At 44.1% G+C, this 14001-nt stretch overlaps 1 protein-coding gene across 1 annotated transcript; it reads left to right on the top strand.

Annotated features, from left to right (window-relative positions):
• Positions 1-220: 220 nt before the first annotated feature.
• On the top strand, positions 221-13205 carry enc3 (ectodermal-neural cortex 3). The gene is made up of 4 exons (XM_007552732.2): positions 221-492; positions 1994-3028; positions 3113-3885; positions 11997-13205. Exons 2-3 carry the CDS (start codon positions 2006-2008, stop codon positions 3857-3859), a joined length of 1770 nt encoding a protein of 589 aa, XP_007552794.1. The 5' UTR covers positions 221-492; positions 1994-2005; the 3' UTR covers positions 3860-3885; positions 11997-13205.
• The last annotated feature ends 796 nt before the right edge of the window (positions 13206-14001 follow it).

The raw sequence follows: 14001 nt of genomic DNA, 5'->3' as shown, positions 1-14001 counted from the left end.
AATGGCCATCACATTTTCAATTCCGCTCCAAGTTCAATAAAGTTACTGTTAAAGTCAGCTTAAGCACCCAATGACAGGTGTTTTTGGCTGATTTATTGCAGCGCTTTTGTGACAATGAGGAATGAATACAAAGGAAGGCTTTTCAGCGGAGGCGGCAGCTGATTGGTCAGCTGCAGCGAGATGGGCGGAGTCAGAGGAGTTCCACTGCTGCCTCTGCTCTTTCTTTCGATTCAGACTCGCTGCCTGTCGGGCTTCAACCGTCGTCCTCGGAGCTATTAACTTTTCACGTTGTTCCTACGCGGACACACTCCAAGTTTTAGAACAAACAAATGGCCCGTCCGTCTTCACCATCTTCTAGCCATTTAGTGTGGGATTTAGTTGTGGATTTAAAAAGCAGATTTGTCTAAATTGCGGCGCAACTTCAGAGAGATCGAAGACGAAGTTGTAGCCGAGATAAAGGAATCTGGATCGGCCCTTCTGCTCGTGTCAAAGGTAAGCTTCAAGACGCTTAATATTTACCTTAAATACGGATTTATGCTCATTTGGCGTTTCTCTGTCCCCATAAAAGTGTGTGTTTGGAAGGGGACTGGCTTTAGGCTGTAATTCGGGACGCTTTGATCTCGGCTGTAAAGCTGCAGGATGTTTTTTAGACTGCTGCTAACTTAGGAGGAAAGTTGAGCGCATGGTGATCTGCTGGCCAGAGTTTCCCATTTGCTGCACAAAACCCAGTTAGGTTTCACTCAGAGTCCCTCCACGGAAGTCCGGCCTTTTCAGCCGGAGTGAATAGTCGACTTAAATTTATCTACTTTGAAACAAAAGGAGCTTTTAAGCGGAAGATATTTATTTGGTCGCTTTCAAGCAGAGTGCAGCCTTTATGAAGCCTGGACTTTTTTTTTTCTCTCTAGGAGGTAATTACCATAATAAAGGTGCGTCGATTCAGCTGTAGCGTATTATTCAACATATTTCTGTGCGGGAGCTGTAATTCTGGCTCCTCAAATGATCTGGAAGAGGTTTCTGTTTTATTGTGTGTCAGTCTGGTTATATAATTTGGTCCCGAAGGAGCTGGTTTGAGGTGTCACTTCAAATGTGGGCTTTAAAGCTTCGCCTTTGGCACCATCTTGCATGTGATCCAGCTGAGGAACAGAACAAGCATGCAGGAATTCATCTGGTGACTCAGTCCTCAATTGTTTATAGGGGCAGTGAGATGTGAATCAGGATAGCACGCCCAGGTGTTTCTTCTTTAGCTTACTGTAATTACACTGAACGACAAGTCAATGTAGGTCATTTTATAGTTTTTTTTTCCCCCCCTTTTTTTTTTGTCTTTGAGGCCTGACTGCGATGTGTGTTTTATTGATTTTACAGTGTACATCTCTGTGGCATGCAGTGTACACACTGGTTTTGCAGTGGGAGTGCTTCTTATCTCGTCTCCTTTCATCTCTCTCTACAGTCTGAAGTTCATTTCCGTTCAGCTGATGCAAGGGTTTTATTTTTGAACAATCATTCATCATCTACTGGGGTTATTCATACATATGGCAAGGAAGTAATGGTCACATCAAAAGAAGGTACAGAGGGTTCTGGTGTAGGGAAAGATAAAATTATCTAATTACCTATTTATTATGCATCCGTCCATTTGTTTGTGCAACCCTCTGTTGTCCATTCATTTGTCAACATCTTTTTCCATCCATGTGTTCTTTTCATCTAATTTTGAATTCATAATTGTTTGTTTATATATCAAGTTTTCCTGTCCATCCAGCACTATCCACTTATTATCCAAATATTTATCTGTCAAATTATCTTTTTTTCCATTTGTCATTCCATCCATTATTAAATTTTTTGTTTATCAACCAATTGGGCAATTTTTCTGTATTTTCTTCCTTTGGATTTTACGTCTTCCTCAGTACAAGCCAAACAAAAAAATGCTATAAAAATCCAATTAAGTTGGCCGCTTTGATGCAGTTTATTGACATTTTTTTCTGCTGTCTTTTGTTGCCAGGTCAAAGTCAAGATGTCAGTAAGCAACCACGAAAACCGGAAGTCACGCTCCAGCTCCGGCTCCATGAACATCCAGCTGTTTCACAAGACGTCGCATGCCGACAGCCTGTTGACTCAGCTCAACCTGCTGCGCAAGCGAAGAGTCTTCACCGACGTCGTGCTGAAAGCCGGCAACCGCTCCTTCCCATGCCACCGGGCGGTCCTGGCCTCCTGTAGCCGCTACTTTGAGGCCATGTTCAGCGGCGGGCTCAGGGAGAGTCGGGATGCTGACGTCAACTTTCACGACTCCCTCCACCCGGAAGTACTGGAGCTGTTGCTTGACTACGCCTACTCGGCCCGGGTCATCATCAATGAGGAGAACGCGGAGTCGCTGCTGGAAGCCGGGGACATGCTTCAGTTCCATGACATCCGGGACGCAGCGGCAGAGTTCCTAGAGAAGAACCTCCATCCGTCTAATTGTCTCGGGATGATGCTTCTGTCAGACGCCCACCAGTGTCAGAGGCTGTATGAGCTGTCGTGGAGAATGTGCCTGGCGAACTTCGCAACTCTCTTCAGAACGGAGGACTTCCTCAGCCTACCCAAAGATAAAGTCCAGGAGCTGATCCTCAGTGAGGAGCTGGAGGTGGAGGACGAGAGCCTGGTGTACGAGGCTGTCATCGACTGGGTGAAGGCGGACATGGAGCGGCGGCACAGTGAGTTGCCTGATCTGCTGCGTTGCGTGCGCCTGGCCCTGTTGCCAGAGGCCTATCTGCTGAAGAACGTCGCTTCGGAGGAGTTGGTGATGTGCCACAAGGTGGGCCGGGAGATCGTAGAAGACGCAGTGCGGTGCAAGATGAGGATCCTCCAGAACGACGGCATTGTGACGGGGTTCTGTGCGCGGCCCAGAAAAGTGAGCCAGGCCTTGCTGCTTCTGGGGGGACAGACATTCATGTGTGACAAAGTCTACATGATTGACAACAAGACCAAGGAGATCACACCCAAAACAGACATCCCAAGCCCCAGGAAGGAGTGCAGTGCTTGTGCCATTGGTTGTAAGGTATGTGTGTAATCTAAACTGCAGGAAATCTATTTTGTAGCATGTCTTCGACTCGAATTTATGTTGTATCTCTTTGTTCTCCAGGTTTATGTTACTGGAGGCCGCGGCTCTGAAAACGGAGCCTCCAAGGATGTCTGGGTCTACGACACGTTGCACGACGAGTGGTCAAAAGCAGCGCCAATGCTGGTGGCCAGATTCGGACACGGCTCCGCAGAGCTTGACCACGTGCTGTACGTAGTGGGAGGACACACGTCGCTGGCGGGATCCTTCCCTGCGTCTCCGTCCGTGTCTCTAAAACAAGTCGAACAGTACGACCCGCAGAGCAACAAGTGGACCCTGGTCGCCCCGCTGAGGGAAGGCGTGAGCAATGCCGCGGTTGTCGGTGCCAAAAACAAACTCTTTGCTTTCGGAGGCACCAGCGTGAACAGAGACAAATACCCCAAGGTGCAGTGCTTCGACCCCTGCCAGAACCGGTGGTCCGTACCCGCCGCCTGCCCTCAGCTGTGGCGGTACACGGCAGCGGCGGTCGTCGGCAACCACGTCGTCGTAATCGGAGGCGACACGGAGTTCTCGGCCAGCTCTGCGTACCGCTTCAACAGCGAGACGTATCAGTGGTCGAAGTTCGGTGATGTCACGGCCAAACGGATCAGCTGTCACGCGGTGGCATCAGGGAACAGGCTGTATGTGGTTGGAGGGTACTTTGGGGCTCAGAGGTGTAAGACGCTAGACTGTTACGATCCATCATCAGACTCCTGGGACAGCGTGACCAGTGTGCCATACTCACTCATTCCTACTGCCTTCGTCAGCACATGGAAGTACCTGCCGTCTTAGACACACGGGCTCTGCAACTTTTCTAGGTGAGTAGCTTCCATTAATGTCTAAAAGTCTTTAGTCATACTGAATTTCTTTATACCTAACTTCTAAGGAGTCATATTATCTTGCAGTCTTCTACAGAAGGTTTGGCTCCTTGGAAGCAAACTAAACATTGGTGTTGGTTTCAAACTTCAGCTGCAGTGTAAACCAGCTTCTGCCACCTTGTTACATTCTGTGCCTGGGCGAGTGCCACTTTGAACCTGAGGCGGTCACTTTAAAGCCGCAAACTGTTTTGCAGGTTGCCAGGGGTTACGGCTGTTAAAGATTATCTAAGTGCCGGGTGTTGGACAAACATGTTGGAGTTTATGGGGCAGAAAGAATGTCAGCGGCGCTGCTAATTACAAAGCCGGGACTGTGAGCTGAGGCCTCCGTCACAGAGCGGAGTGAGGTGTAGAGTCGGCTGATCAGGTCTGTGCTCGTGTGGATGGGAGAGTTGAGTGAGGCAGCTTGATCCGCAGGGGTCAGGGTTGCCTGATGGACAAGCTGTTGTTAGACAGTAACTGGCAGCAGGTGGAAGAGGCGACGTATCATTTAAAGTGCCCTCTGGATGCGTTCAGAAACAACTTTTTTTTTTTTTCGTAAGATCATATGTCGCTGTCACTTCGTCCACATAAAAATATTGCAGATGTCTGCTTATTTATACATTGAATTATAGGATTAGAATGTGTTGACAGGGCAATCTGTTCTCTTCGAAGGATAAACAGCAGTTCAGGGGTCTTTTTATAGCTTCAGGGACACGGCGAGGGAGAAGGCAGTGCGCCGTCTCCAGGATATGGAAATATAATTTACTCACATCATACCAGACTGCTTTAGGAGTTGAGCAGCTCAGTCTGCCTCATGAAAGGACAGGTGGCAAATTTCACACTTTTGTGCTGGATAAAAGGTTTTCCCCTGACGTATCTTTCAGTATTTGCAGAGAGAGCTTAAGGAGGGGCCTGGCTGAAGAATGAGAAGAGGAAAGGCTGAATGATGTGCGAGTTTAGGCCATTTTAATGCGCCCTTGGGTGGTAGAGTAAGTTTTGGGCTCCATGTCATGTGACCTGGTTTGCGAGCTGAATTCAATCAATAATCAAAACAAAAACAGTTCAGCCAGCTAGTTATGCAACAGCAGGGGCTCCTGCACTTCATTTTATTGCTTGGTTGTCCAACTTTTTGAAGTAGCTTTATATAATCCGTTGCCATGGCTGCATACCCAAGCATGGAAGAGTTTTTAGAGAAATCTCACAAAACACAAGGGAGAGAGGGCAAATCGAATCACGGCAGTGAACTCGGAAGTGACATTTTCTGAGTTCAATAATCTGTAGTGATTAGTTTCTGTATTAGAAATTAGCTGAAAAAGATGAGCTTTGTTTTAATTGTAAAATCACTAAAACATTAAAGTAATATAAATTGAAAATGAGACTTCCTAAAGAAGTTTAAATATTGTATAAATTCAAAATGCTGTATCAGATGTTTAGAAAACATAACTGAATCTCATCAAAAACACTCTGTCCAATGAAGGTGTATCAAGTTATAAGACATTCCAGCTAAATAAAATTTAATGATGCATCAAAGATTCCTGGTTTGAGAACTGACCGTTTGTTACCAAGTGGGAGAGAGTAAATTGTCCTTCGAAAAGCAAGAATGATTTCAAGACGAGACATTTTCTATAGGAAGTCACGGTACACAAATGCTGAATGTCCTAAATGTTGAATAGTTGAAATGGGACAAAGTTCAAGTGGTGCTGGAGAACAGTGAATTGTGAAAATATCACAAATTTTATCTTTCCGAAACATTAGGAGAAAATTATGTCACAGATTCAAAACGGTTATTTTTAAAAGTCAACAGACTAAATTCAACAGTGAATTCAGTAAAAGTTTACTTGAGATTTATAAGTCCTTTTTTTCATCTGATAGACTCCAAACAGGCGCCAGTTTTGGAGGCGTTTTAGGAGGAAGCAAGTAATGAGCAAAGGGCTTAGGCGTGGCTGGTGTGTACAGTAAACAGCTGGAGATGGTGGAGCTGGGGGCTTAGCAGTATGCAGCTGCTGTCGCCATGGCAGTGGAGGGATTTTTGTTTTTTCTTTTTGTGATGGAGACAGACAGCCTGACTGTAAAAGATCAAGGCAGCACATCCCTGTGAATTCTCAGTTACACCGACCAGCCCGCTGCTGCTGACGACATGTATGCCTAATTAACGCGGAGCTGGGAGGAGGGGTGTTTAAAAGAAAAAAAAAAAAAAAGAGCTCCAGTTTCTGGCCCATCAAGTCAAACTTCTTTCCTCACGTGTCCTCTCTTTCTCTACCTGAGACCTTGGAGCCTGAAGGAGAAAAGGTGATATGAGTGTTATGGAGGGTTAATGCCTTCTCGGACCTCAGTTAGGAGTTTTCAGAGTTGAGTCGTAACTCGTTACTTGTGTTCACTTACGTTTACTTTAGTAAGTTTTTGGAGAAATGTACTTTCAGGAGTATTTTTTACTATGCTGTACTTTTTACTTTTGCTTGAGTAATTTTATTATGAAGCATCATTACTCTTACTAGAGTAAAATTTCTGGATACTCTACCCACTGTGAGGAACTTCACCAAATGAAGAAGAAACTTGATTTAGCCAAAAACAAATTCTTTAGTTTTTGTTAGTGAAAGAAACTGATTTTGGAAAAAAAGTTTTTCTTTTGCAAGTACTAACTGAATATTCTGATCAGTTAGTACTTGAGCAGCCTTTTTATCAAATACTCGAGTACTTTTTTGGACAGCTATTTCTACTTGATTAGAATATGTTGAAGTAGTGCTACTCTTACTTGAATACAATTTCTGTGTATCCTACCCACCTCAAGTAGTTTCATATGTGACCCGACCTGACCTGTGGTGGAACCTCATTAGAATATAAGGAAAACATAAAATCATCTCAAAGTAGGAGAAAAATTGAAGTGCGAGTAAGACCAGCAGGAGCATAAAGCATATTCTGCAGAGATTGGCAGCTGAGTCTAACGCCTGCCTAAAAATACATTTCTCCGGAGGCTGTCAACATTCAGCTGGGGTTAGAGAGAAAACAAAGTGTGTGTGTGTGTGTGTGTGTGTGTGTGTGTGTGTGTGTGTGTGTGTTCGTTCCCTTCCCTTTTGAAAACCACCAGTCAGCTGTTCAAGTATTCACTGGTAGTATTGTTGGTTTTTACGCAGTAGTAAAAACCACTTGTTTTCCACTCTTACTACCCTCAGACTCGCTCACACGGGCCGGCACATTGCTGACATCGCTGGTCGCTTAAAGAGCCAGCCGACCCAGTTCTAATTCAGCAGGAATGAAGGTGTGGTCTGCGTTCCCGTTAGTCCACGTCTGTTAACGTGGCCGCGTGATGCGTGTCGGATTGTTGTCCCCTGCCCCTTTGGGTCGCCACCTACTGTATTTCTTTGCCTCGTGCTCCTCCATTAGATGTGGCAGACCGCAGACTCGGAGCAGCGAGCCAGAAGCCGCTGCTGATGGAAAAGTATTTGTAACCATTTAAACAGTGAGGTTTGTCTTTATGGTCAAGGCAGGAGTAAACAGCTCCGATCCCCATCAGCAAAAAACTCGACCTCTTTTTCACCCTTAGCCCTACTTCATTCTCCATTGGAAGTATTTAATAGTCACAGCGACTATCATGATGTCTAGTTTGATGCATAGATATTGGTGTAATTTGCAGATTTATTTGCTTGAACGGCAAATAATATACATTTAAAATTAAGCTTAAAAAAAAATAAACACAACAGAGCCTTTTTTCCGTTGACCATAAAATAAATTTGCTTAATGGAAAAACTCACCATTTTTCAGTGGTTTTCCCAGCCGTATCGAGGTATTTGTGTAAGCTTTTTTTTTTTTTTCCTCATCACATGAGCAACGCCAGTTTGTTTACAGCAGCAACAAGTTTATTTGTAGCCACTGGCTTCTTTGGACAATGTGCAACTTGCTCCACGAGGGGTCGCGCAGTTTATCAAAACCCGAGTTTGTCCATTCAAGTGTTGAATCAATAGCGGTTCTGTAAAATCACTGGCCACCTTTTCCCAAAATGGCCGCATACTTGGCTGCTCCCAAGAATAAGGGGCTTGTAACTCCACCCGAATGAGATGCCAACGTCTCCTCTGATGGCAGATGGATGATGAGCACCAGAGCCGTGGCTGAATTATAAATATAGCTCATGTAAGTGTTTACATCCATCGGCTCCGTGATTTGTGAAGACTTAAGTGTACAGACTTGCTCACGTTTGGTTGTAATTGCAGTTCTTACTTAATGGAAACACAGCAATCACGAAATTGTGTTTTATCGACATTAGCAGAATATTGAAAATGGTTTTTTTGCACATTTGTAGTGGGAATGCAGCTGGCAGCCATTAGAGAGAGCCCCATGACGCTTTTCCATCGGACCAGCGAAGTATTACATTAACCACAAATACATTCATTAAAATCAATACAAGAATAAGCTTTACAGCGCTCAAATGGCAGCAGCTCAGCTTCAGAATGGACTGCAGAAGCAAGAAACCCTCTCAAAACATCTCAGCTGAAATGAGTCAGGCTTCCTTAGATTGATTTTTCTCAGCTAAAATAAAGGCTTTTGTTTTATTTTTATCCTTCCAGCGAGTAAAGCTGCGTTAGTCTCTAGGGCTTACCTGTAATTAAACCAGCTTCTTCACCAGCGATAATTAAAGTTCGGGTAGCAATAGTATTCTCTTAGTGTGATCTCAGGGTTATTAGTTAGCTGTTGGTCGCAGACGGGGTGTAACTGGAGATCTACACATACAGTCGTACTTCCAGATCTCCTCCTTTTCCCACTAAACCAAAACATCCACAAAATGCCTGTTATCTATTTTAAAGGTTTCTTTCCCAGCCCTATCACTCCCTTCTACCAGACCCCAAAGATGCACACACATAAACACCCGCCTCTTATAGCCGGATCTCTCCTGAAGTTGGCAGCTCTCTGTGGCAGGGTACACCTGCAGAGGTCGGGGGGGCGGTGCGACTCGTTGGCGGGCTCGGACAGCTGCTGTAAAATGGAAAGGTCGCATCAGGATCGGGGAGGAGGAGCGCAGGGGCCCCCCAGTCACTCAATACTAATGTTTTATTAATGCCTCGCTGTGAGGGCCACCAGGAACACGAGCTGAAAGGAGCTTTTATTGCGGCATCTGCGTACGACAACGACTCCCTCCACCACCTCAGCGCAGATACACACTTCTCCTGCGGTCCCTCGAGTAATCAGTTCACCACATTGCAGCCCCTCGGCACGGCCGGCCGCATTAGCATAAACCTAATGGAGGTTTTATTGGCCTTTTCTCCATGCCGAGGGTAACAAAAAGGTAAAGGAAAGGCGACGTTTGAAATGGCTGAATAATCACCCAGACTAATTAGATTACAGCCTTAAAAAGAGACGAGCTGTCATACAGTTCCAGTGGCCTCTTCAGACAACCAGCTGAGGCAGGATGGAATGGCTGGCCGTCTGGTAATTAATCAGAGGAGCACGTTCAGTCCCACTGATCATCTTTGTCCTGGCTTTAACATTCCTGTTTGCTGCAGGATCCTCCATCAGACTCATGGAGATGAAGCAAGGTCTAGTCATGTGTGGGTCATTGCAGGACGGACGTCTTGGTGGTCGTTATTAAACCCAGAACAGGCCACTAACGAAGGGCTTTGCTTTGGGACGTAACGGCTAAAATCAGTGTTTCTTTAAAACGTGTTTTAGCTGCAGACACAAGGCTCTAAAGAAAATCAGGCAGCTGGTGATCGTTTTAATATTAATAATAGCTTGAGATGTGGGTGAAAGGGGATGTGTGTAAATGATCCAGCTCAGGGCTGCATGCTATCGACCTTGACATGTAACATTAGAGGAAGTGTGTGTGAGATGGAGTGGAGCTTGTTGCTGGTTGGGGGCAGGATCTGCTGTTGTGGCTCAGGGAGCTGAGGCTTGACGTGGGAACCGTGAGGTTAGTGTGAAGCGTTTGGTGAGTGTCGATACAGCTTCCATCTAAAAGTAGAACAACACACAAAAAGGTCTTTTGCCCAAGATATTGACTCTTCAGAATGCTAGATATATTTCCGAAAAATTGAGTGGAAGGAAAAAGTGTGGTTGAAAAATAATAGCTTTAAAATGTATTGTTTTTTTTGTTTGTTTTTAGAAATTGCTCAAATAAAATTTTTAGATGGACATGAAGTTTTACTTTTTGAACTGAAATGCATAAATGATTTCAATTTGTCTGTGAAGAGCTCAATATGGACCAAAGTTCATTTGTGTCCAGTGGCTGATAACTCCTCCTCATTTAGCTGCATCAGCAGCAGCTTTTAAAGTGTGCAACAAAGCTCAGGTTGGAGTAGGAGTAGCTTTTTGCTTGTGTGTGTGTGTGTGTTTTTATTTATACCAACATCTATTGTTCCTTTACTTTTGCTCAGCTCTGTGGAAGTGGCAGTACCTCCTCGTTTGCGTCGTGGCGAGTTTTGCTTCATCACCACCTCCAGTTAAATCTCAGGAAGGCAGGTTGATAGATGGATATCATCCAGGAACGGGAGATGCATAAATTACAATTTTGTGAAAGATTTCAGATGTGGGTTTTTACAAAGCTTTGTTCTGCTGACGATAACCTTGGCTGACTTTAGATTTTTCCTAGTGAACTGTTATGTAAGAACAGTTTTCAGAGTGTTGGTTTGTAGCCTTCCTCCTGTGGGTGGTCCGCACTTTTTTACGCTCTGAACAGAGGTATCGTCTGTCAGAAGGGAATTTAAAATTGGAAACATGGAGTTGCAGCCTAGTGAACAACTCTTTGCTTAAATTTATGCTTGCACACAGATTAAGGGGAAAATGCACATCCATCTCCACAAACGTGACATCTGCGACGTTTTGCAGTCGTTTTGATTTTAATCCATAAAATTAGCACCCTTTTTTACTCCGTGTTTTGGGCTTAGGGTAAAACCCAAAGCAGCAAACGGAGATTGCATGTTTAGCCTGGAGTTGTACAGGAGTACAGGCTGAGTAGGAGCTGTGTCATGGTGAGTCAGACCCTGTATTGCACCACCTACGCTCCCTGTCCAATATCAGCTCTGATGCAGGGCTGATAGCACTCGCCTGTTTTTGTGTTTGCTGCCTTAAAATATCCCAGTGGATTAGTTTCCTCCAAGCAAATCTTTCAAGATTCTTGCTCCGTCTTCTGCATAATAGCACACTTTATTTTGTAAAAACAAAAATATTGCAACATCTGTTTGTGCTGAATGTTCACATCCTTTGTGAAGAATCAAACAAGTTTCTGCTTTGAGGCATTTTAATGTTCGGATTGTTTTTCTTCGATCTCTGAAAGTATGCCTCAGACTTGTTTGCACCCTGTTGCTGTTCCAGCAGCTTTTACCTGGATCCAACTATTGTGCCTCAGGCTGATTATTCACAACTCCAACAGTCCTGCGTAGCACATGGATGCCTCCTGTAATGCCAGCTGCGACAATGAGAGCTTACCAAAATAACCCTCCGCTTGCTGCGGAGCGCTGATGTTTAAGGCTGTAACTTGCAGTGCAGAGAGCAAGAGCAGAGCTATCATCAGAAACACGCAAATCAGAAGCAAACACCATGATGAAGTTTCTCTGCAACCCCTCCCATCCCTCCAGATATCCAGGGAAACATTCCTTCATGTTAGCAGGCGTGGTAAATTAGACGCAGAGTTATCTGGGGTTGCACAGAAAGCCTGCGATGAGGGTTTCAAAAGAACTCATTATGGCGTTTGTCGTGAAAAATGCTACTTCCATGTGCAGGAATTTGGAGAATGCGACTTTAAGAAGGCGATTTGCCATTTGAACTTTTATCTGAAGAAAGCAGATGTTTTTTTGTTGTTAGTTTCTTATTTGAATGCAGAGAAGCTTATTTTCAAAGTCGGGTTCTCTTTGTTCAAACCCTGAAGTATTTATGCCTTGAGAACATTACCGGGCCGAGCGGCGTAATCCCACATAACAGGACGACTCTGGTTAAATGTGAGGAATTAATAACATTTTATGGGTAAGCCCGATAAAATGGCATGATGGTGATAAGCTGACGAAGACTTGGCCTTGCCCAGTGTTCAACCACAGCAGAGTTTACAGGAACTAAACATTAATCTCCCTCTTTTCTGTTTCCCCCCCCAGATGAGCTGCGGTGTCTGGTATGCAGGCATATATATGTCTCTCTGCTGGCTCCAAGGAGGAGGAAGATGAAGAAGAAGGGGTTTGTGTCTTCTCGTTGGGGCTTCTGATGAGTCTGCAGAGGACCAGAGGCCTGGAAACAGCCCAGAGACTGAGAGTCTGCGGCCTCTCTTCCCGCCCCCCCCCCACCCACCTGATCTGTTTACTCTGACTTTCTTGTGTAACTTTCTCATGGAAGCAGTCTGAGCGGGAGCGGTTGCCATGATTACTCCAGCGGACCTCGCAGTCATCTCTGCTCCTTCTCTTTCCTCCTCCTGGGACAAATAAGCTACTGTGACCGGACCGGACCCGCTCTGGTCCTTTTCCAGTTTTATGGACAGGATGTTTTACAGTGAAGCTCCCTCTCCCTTTCGCCTGACACGTTTACTCAGGTGTGTGTTGTTTGAATTGGACCTCCCCTCCGCCGGCCGTGCGGTGAAGGAAGCAAGTCGTTTGTGAAAGTGTATTATTTTGTGCACAGAAATATTCTTCCTCTCTGTATTTTTAGCCTTTGGACTCGGGCTTCCCTCAATTTTGGTGAGCTAAATTTGTACTCTGCTCTGCAACTGAAAAAAGTAACAAGCTCGCAGGAGAGAACGTTGAAGGAGATGCTTATCTGTTTCAGTTCTTTTTTTTGTTTTTGTCTCAGGGTTTTTTTTTACTTGTTCAAAGAAGGGTTACGTCTTCCTCTATTGTCATTTTCTTTAGTTTTTGTGAATGTAATATTTACATGAGTTGCATTGTTTTTGACTCTTACAGAGATCAAAAATGGAAAAGAAATATAGCGAAATCTTTAACTGTAGTGGTATTTTGCATTTGATTAAAAGCTAAGTGTCTCCTTTGTAGTTAGCTCTGTAGTTCTTTTTTTATATATTTCTATGTACATTTTTCAGAAGTCTTTTGTGTGTATAGTTTGTACATTAGTTTTGTAATTATTAATATGTAGATATCTTTTTGATTTGCACAAAGGAACCTCCCAGTGGTCTTAATTTTGTATCTTGGTCTTAACCCAGCTTGGGTAGTGTGAGTAATTGAAGCCTTTTTGTAGCACATTTTCACGTCTTCTTCTTCCACATTCGCATACTGTGCAAGTCGCCAATGTATCTATTTGTCTGTTCTACCAATATGTATACTGGTACAACCTGTCAATAAACCTGATTTTGCTGAAAACAACACGCTGTTTTTCCTTTATGTACCTGAAACTCGCATACATTTAAACCAGTTGGTATAAAATCTGTTTTTGAAAAGTACTTTTTACAGCAATTTATATTCACTATAATTATTTATACCTTCAAACAATCTGGGAAGGTCCAGATGAGGATGTCGCATCTGAAAGTTGAAGGCCGCCCAACCTCGAGGCCTGGAATTGAAGACCCCTCTCCTAGTCCATGTTGGTGGTAAAATGAAATGTTCAGTCTGAGAAGTTTTGGTTTTTTCCTCTATGCTTTCAACCCATATAATGCATTGCTTAGCAACTTTCCTTAAGCTCCTTTTCTTCATATCTAAGCTGATTTATGATCTTAAGTGAGGAACCGCCAAGCCATCCAATGATCAAAACCGAGCAAACTTCCTTCAAATCGAAGCAACAGGTGATCATAGTGATGTTTTCTCCAGTGGCCAAGGCAAGAGTCAGTAGTGAGTCCCTAAAAGCAGAGAGGTCCAAACAGTTCTAATGTTTAAATCACAGCAAGACCCCCAGTAATCTTTATCGCCTCGCCTGCTGCTGAATACTGCCTGGTTGAAATGCTTCTGAGGCTTTGAATTCATCCTAATCTTTTCTGTCCAATACCAGGAAAAATATAAAGATCAGAATCTCCAAATGGACAAACCTGAGATAAATGTTTAATCACATTAGATCACATTTTCAAACTCAGGACTTGGTTGTAAGACTAATGCTTGTAGCTGCACCATCGTATCTCCCAAATCAAATCTCAAAAACATTAGTGCAAATTACATAAAGTATTTGTCA

Source organism: Poecilia formosa, unplaced genomic scaffold, assembly GCF_000485575.1.
Source record: "Poecilia formosa unplaced genomic scaffold, Poecilia_formosa-5.1.2 Scaffold52, whole genome shotgun sequence".
Taxonomy (NCBI): domain Eukaryota; kingdom Metazoa; phylum Chordata; class Actinopteri; order Cyprinodontiformes; family Poeciliidae; genus Poecilia; species Poecilia formosa.
The sequence above is the reverse complement of the archived record's forward strand: the minus strand, read 5'-3'. Positions and strand labels throughout refer to the sequence as shown.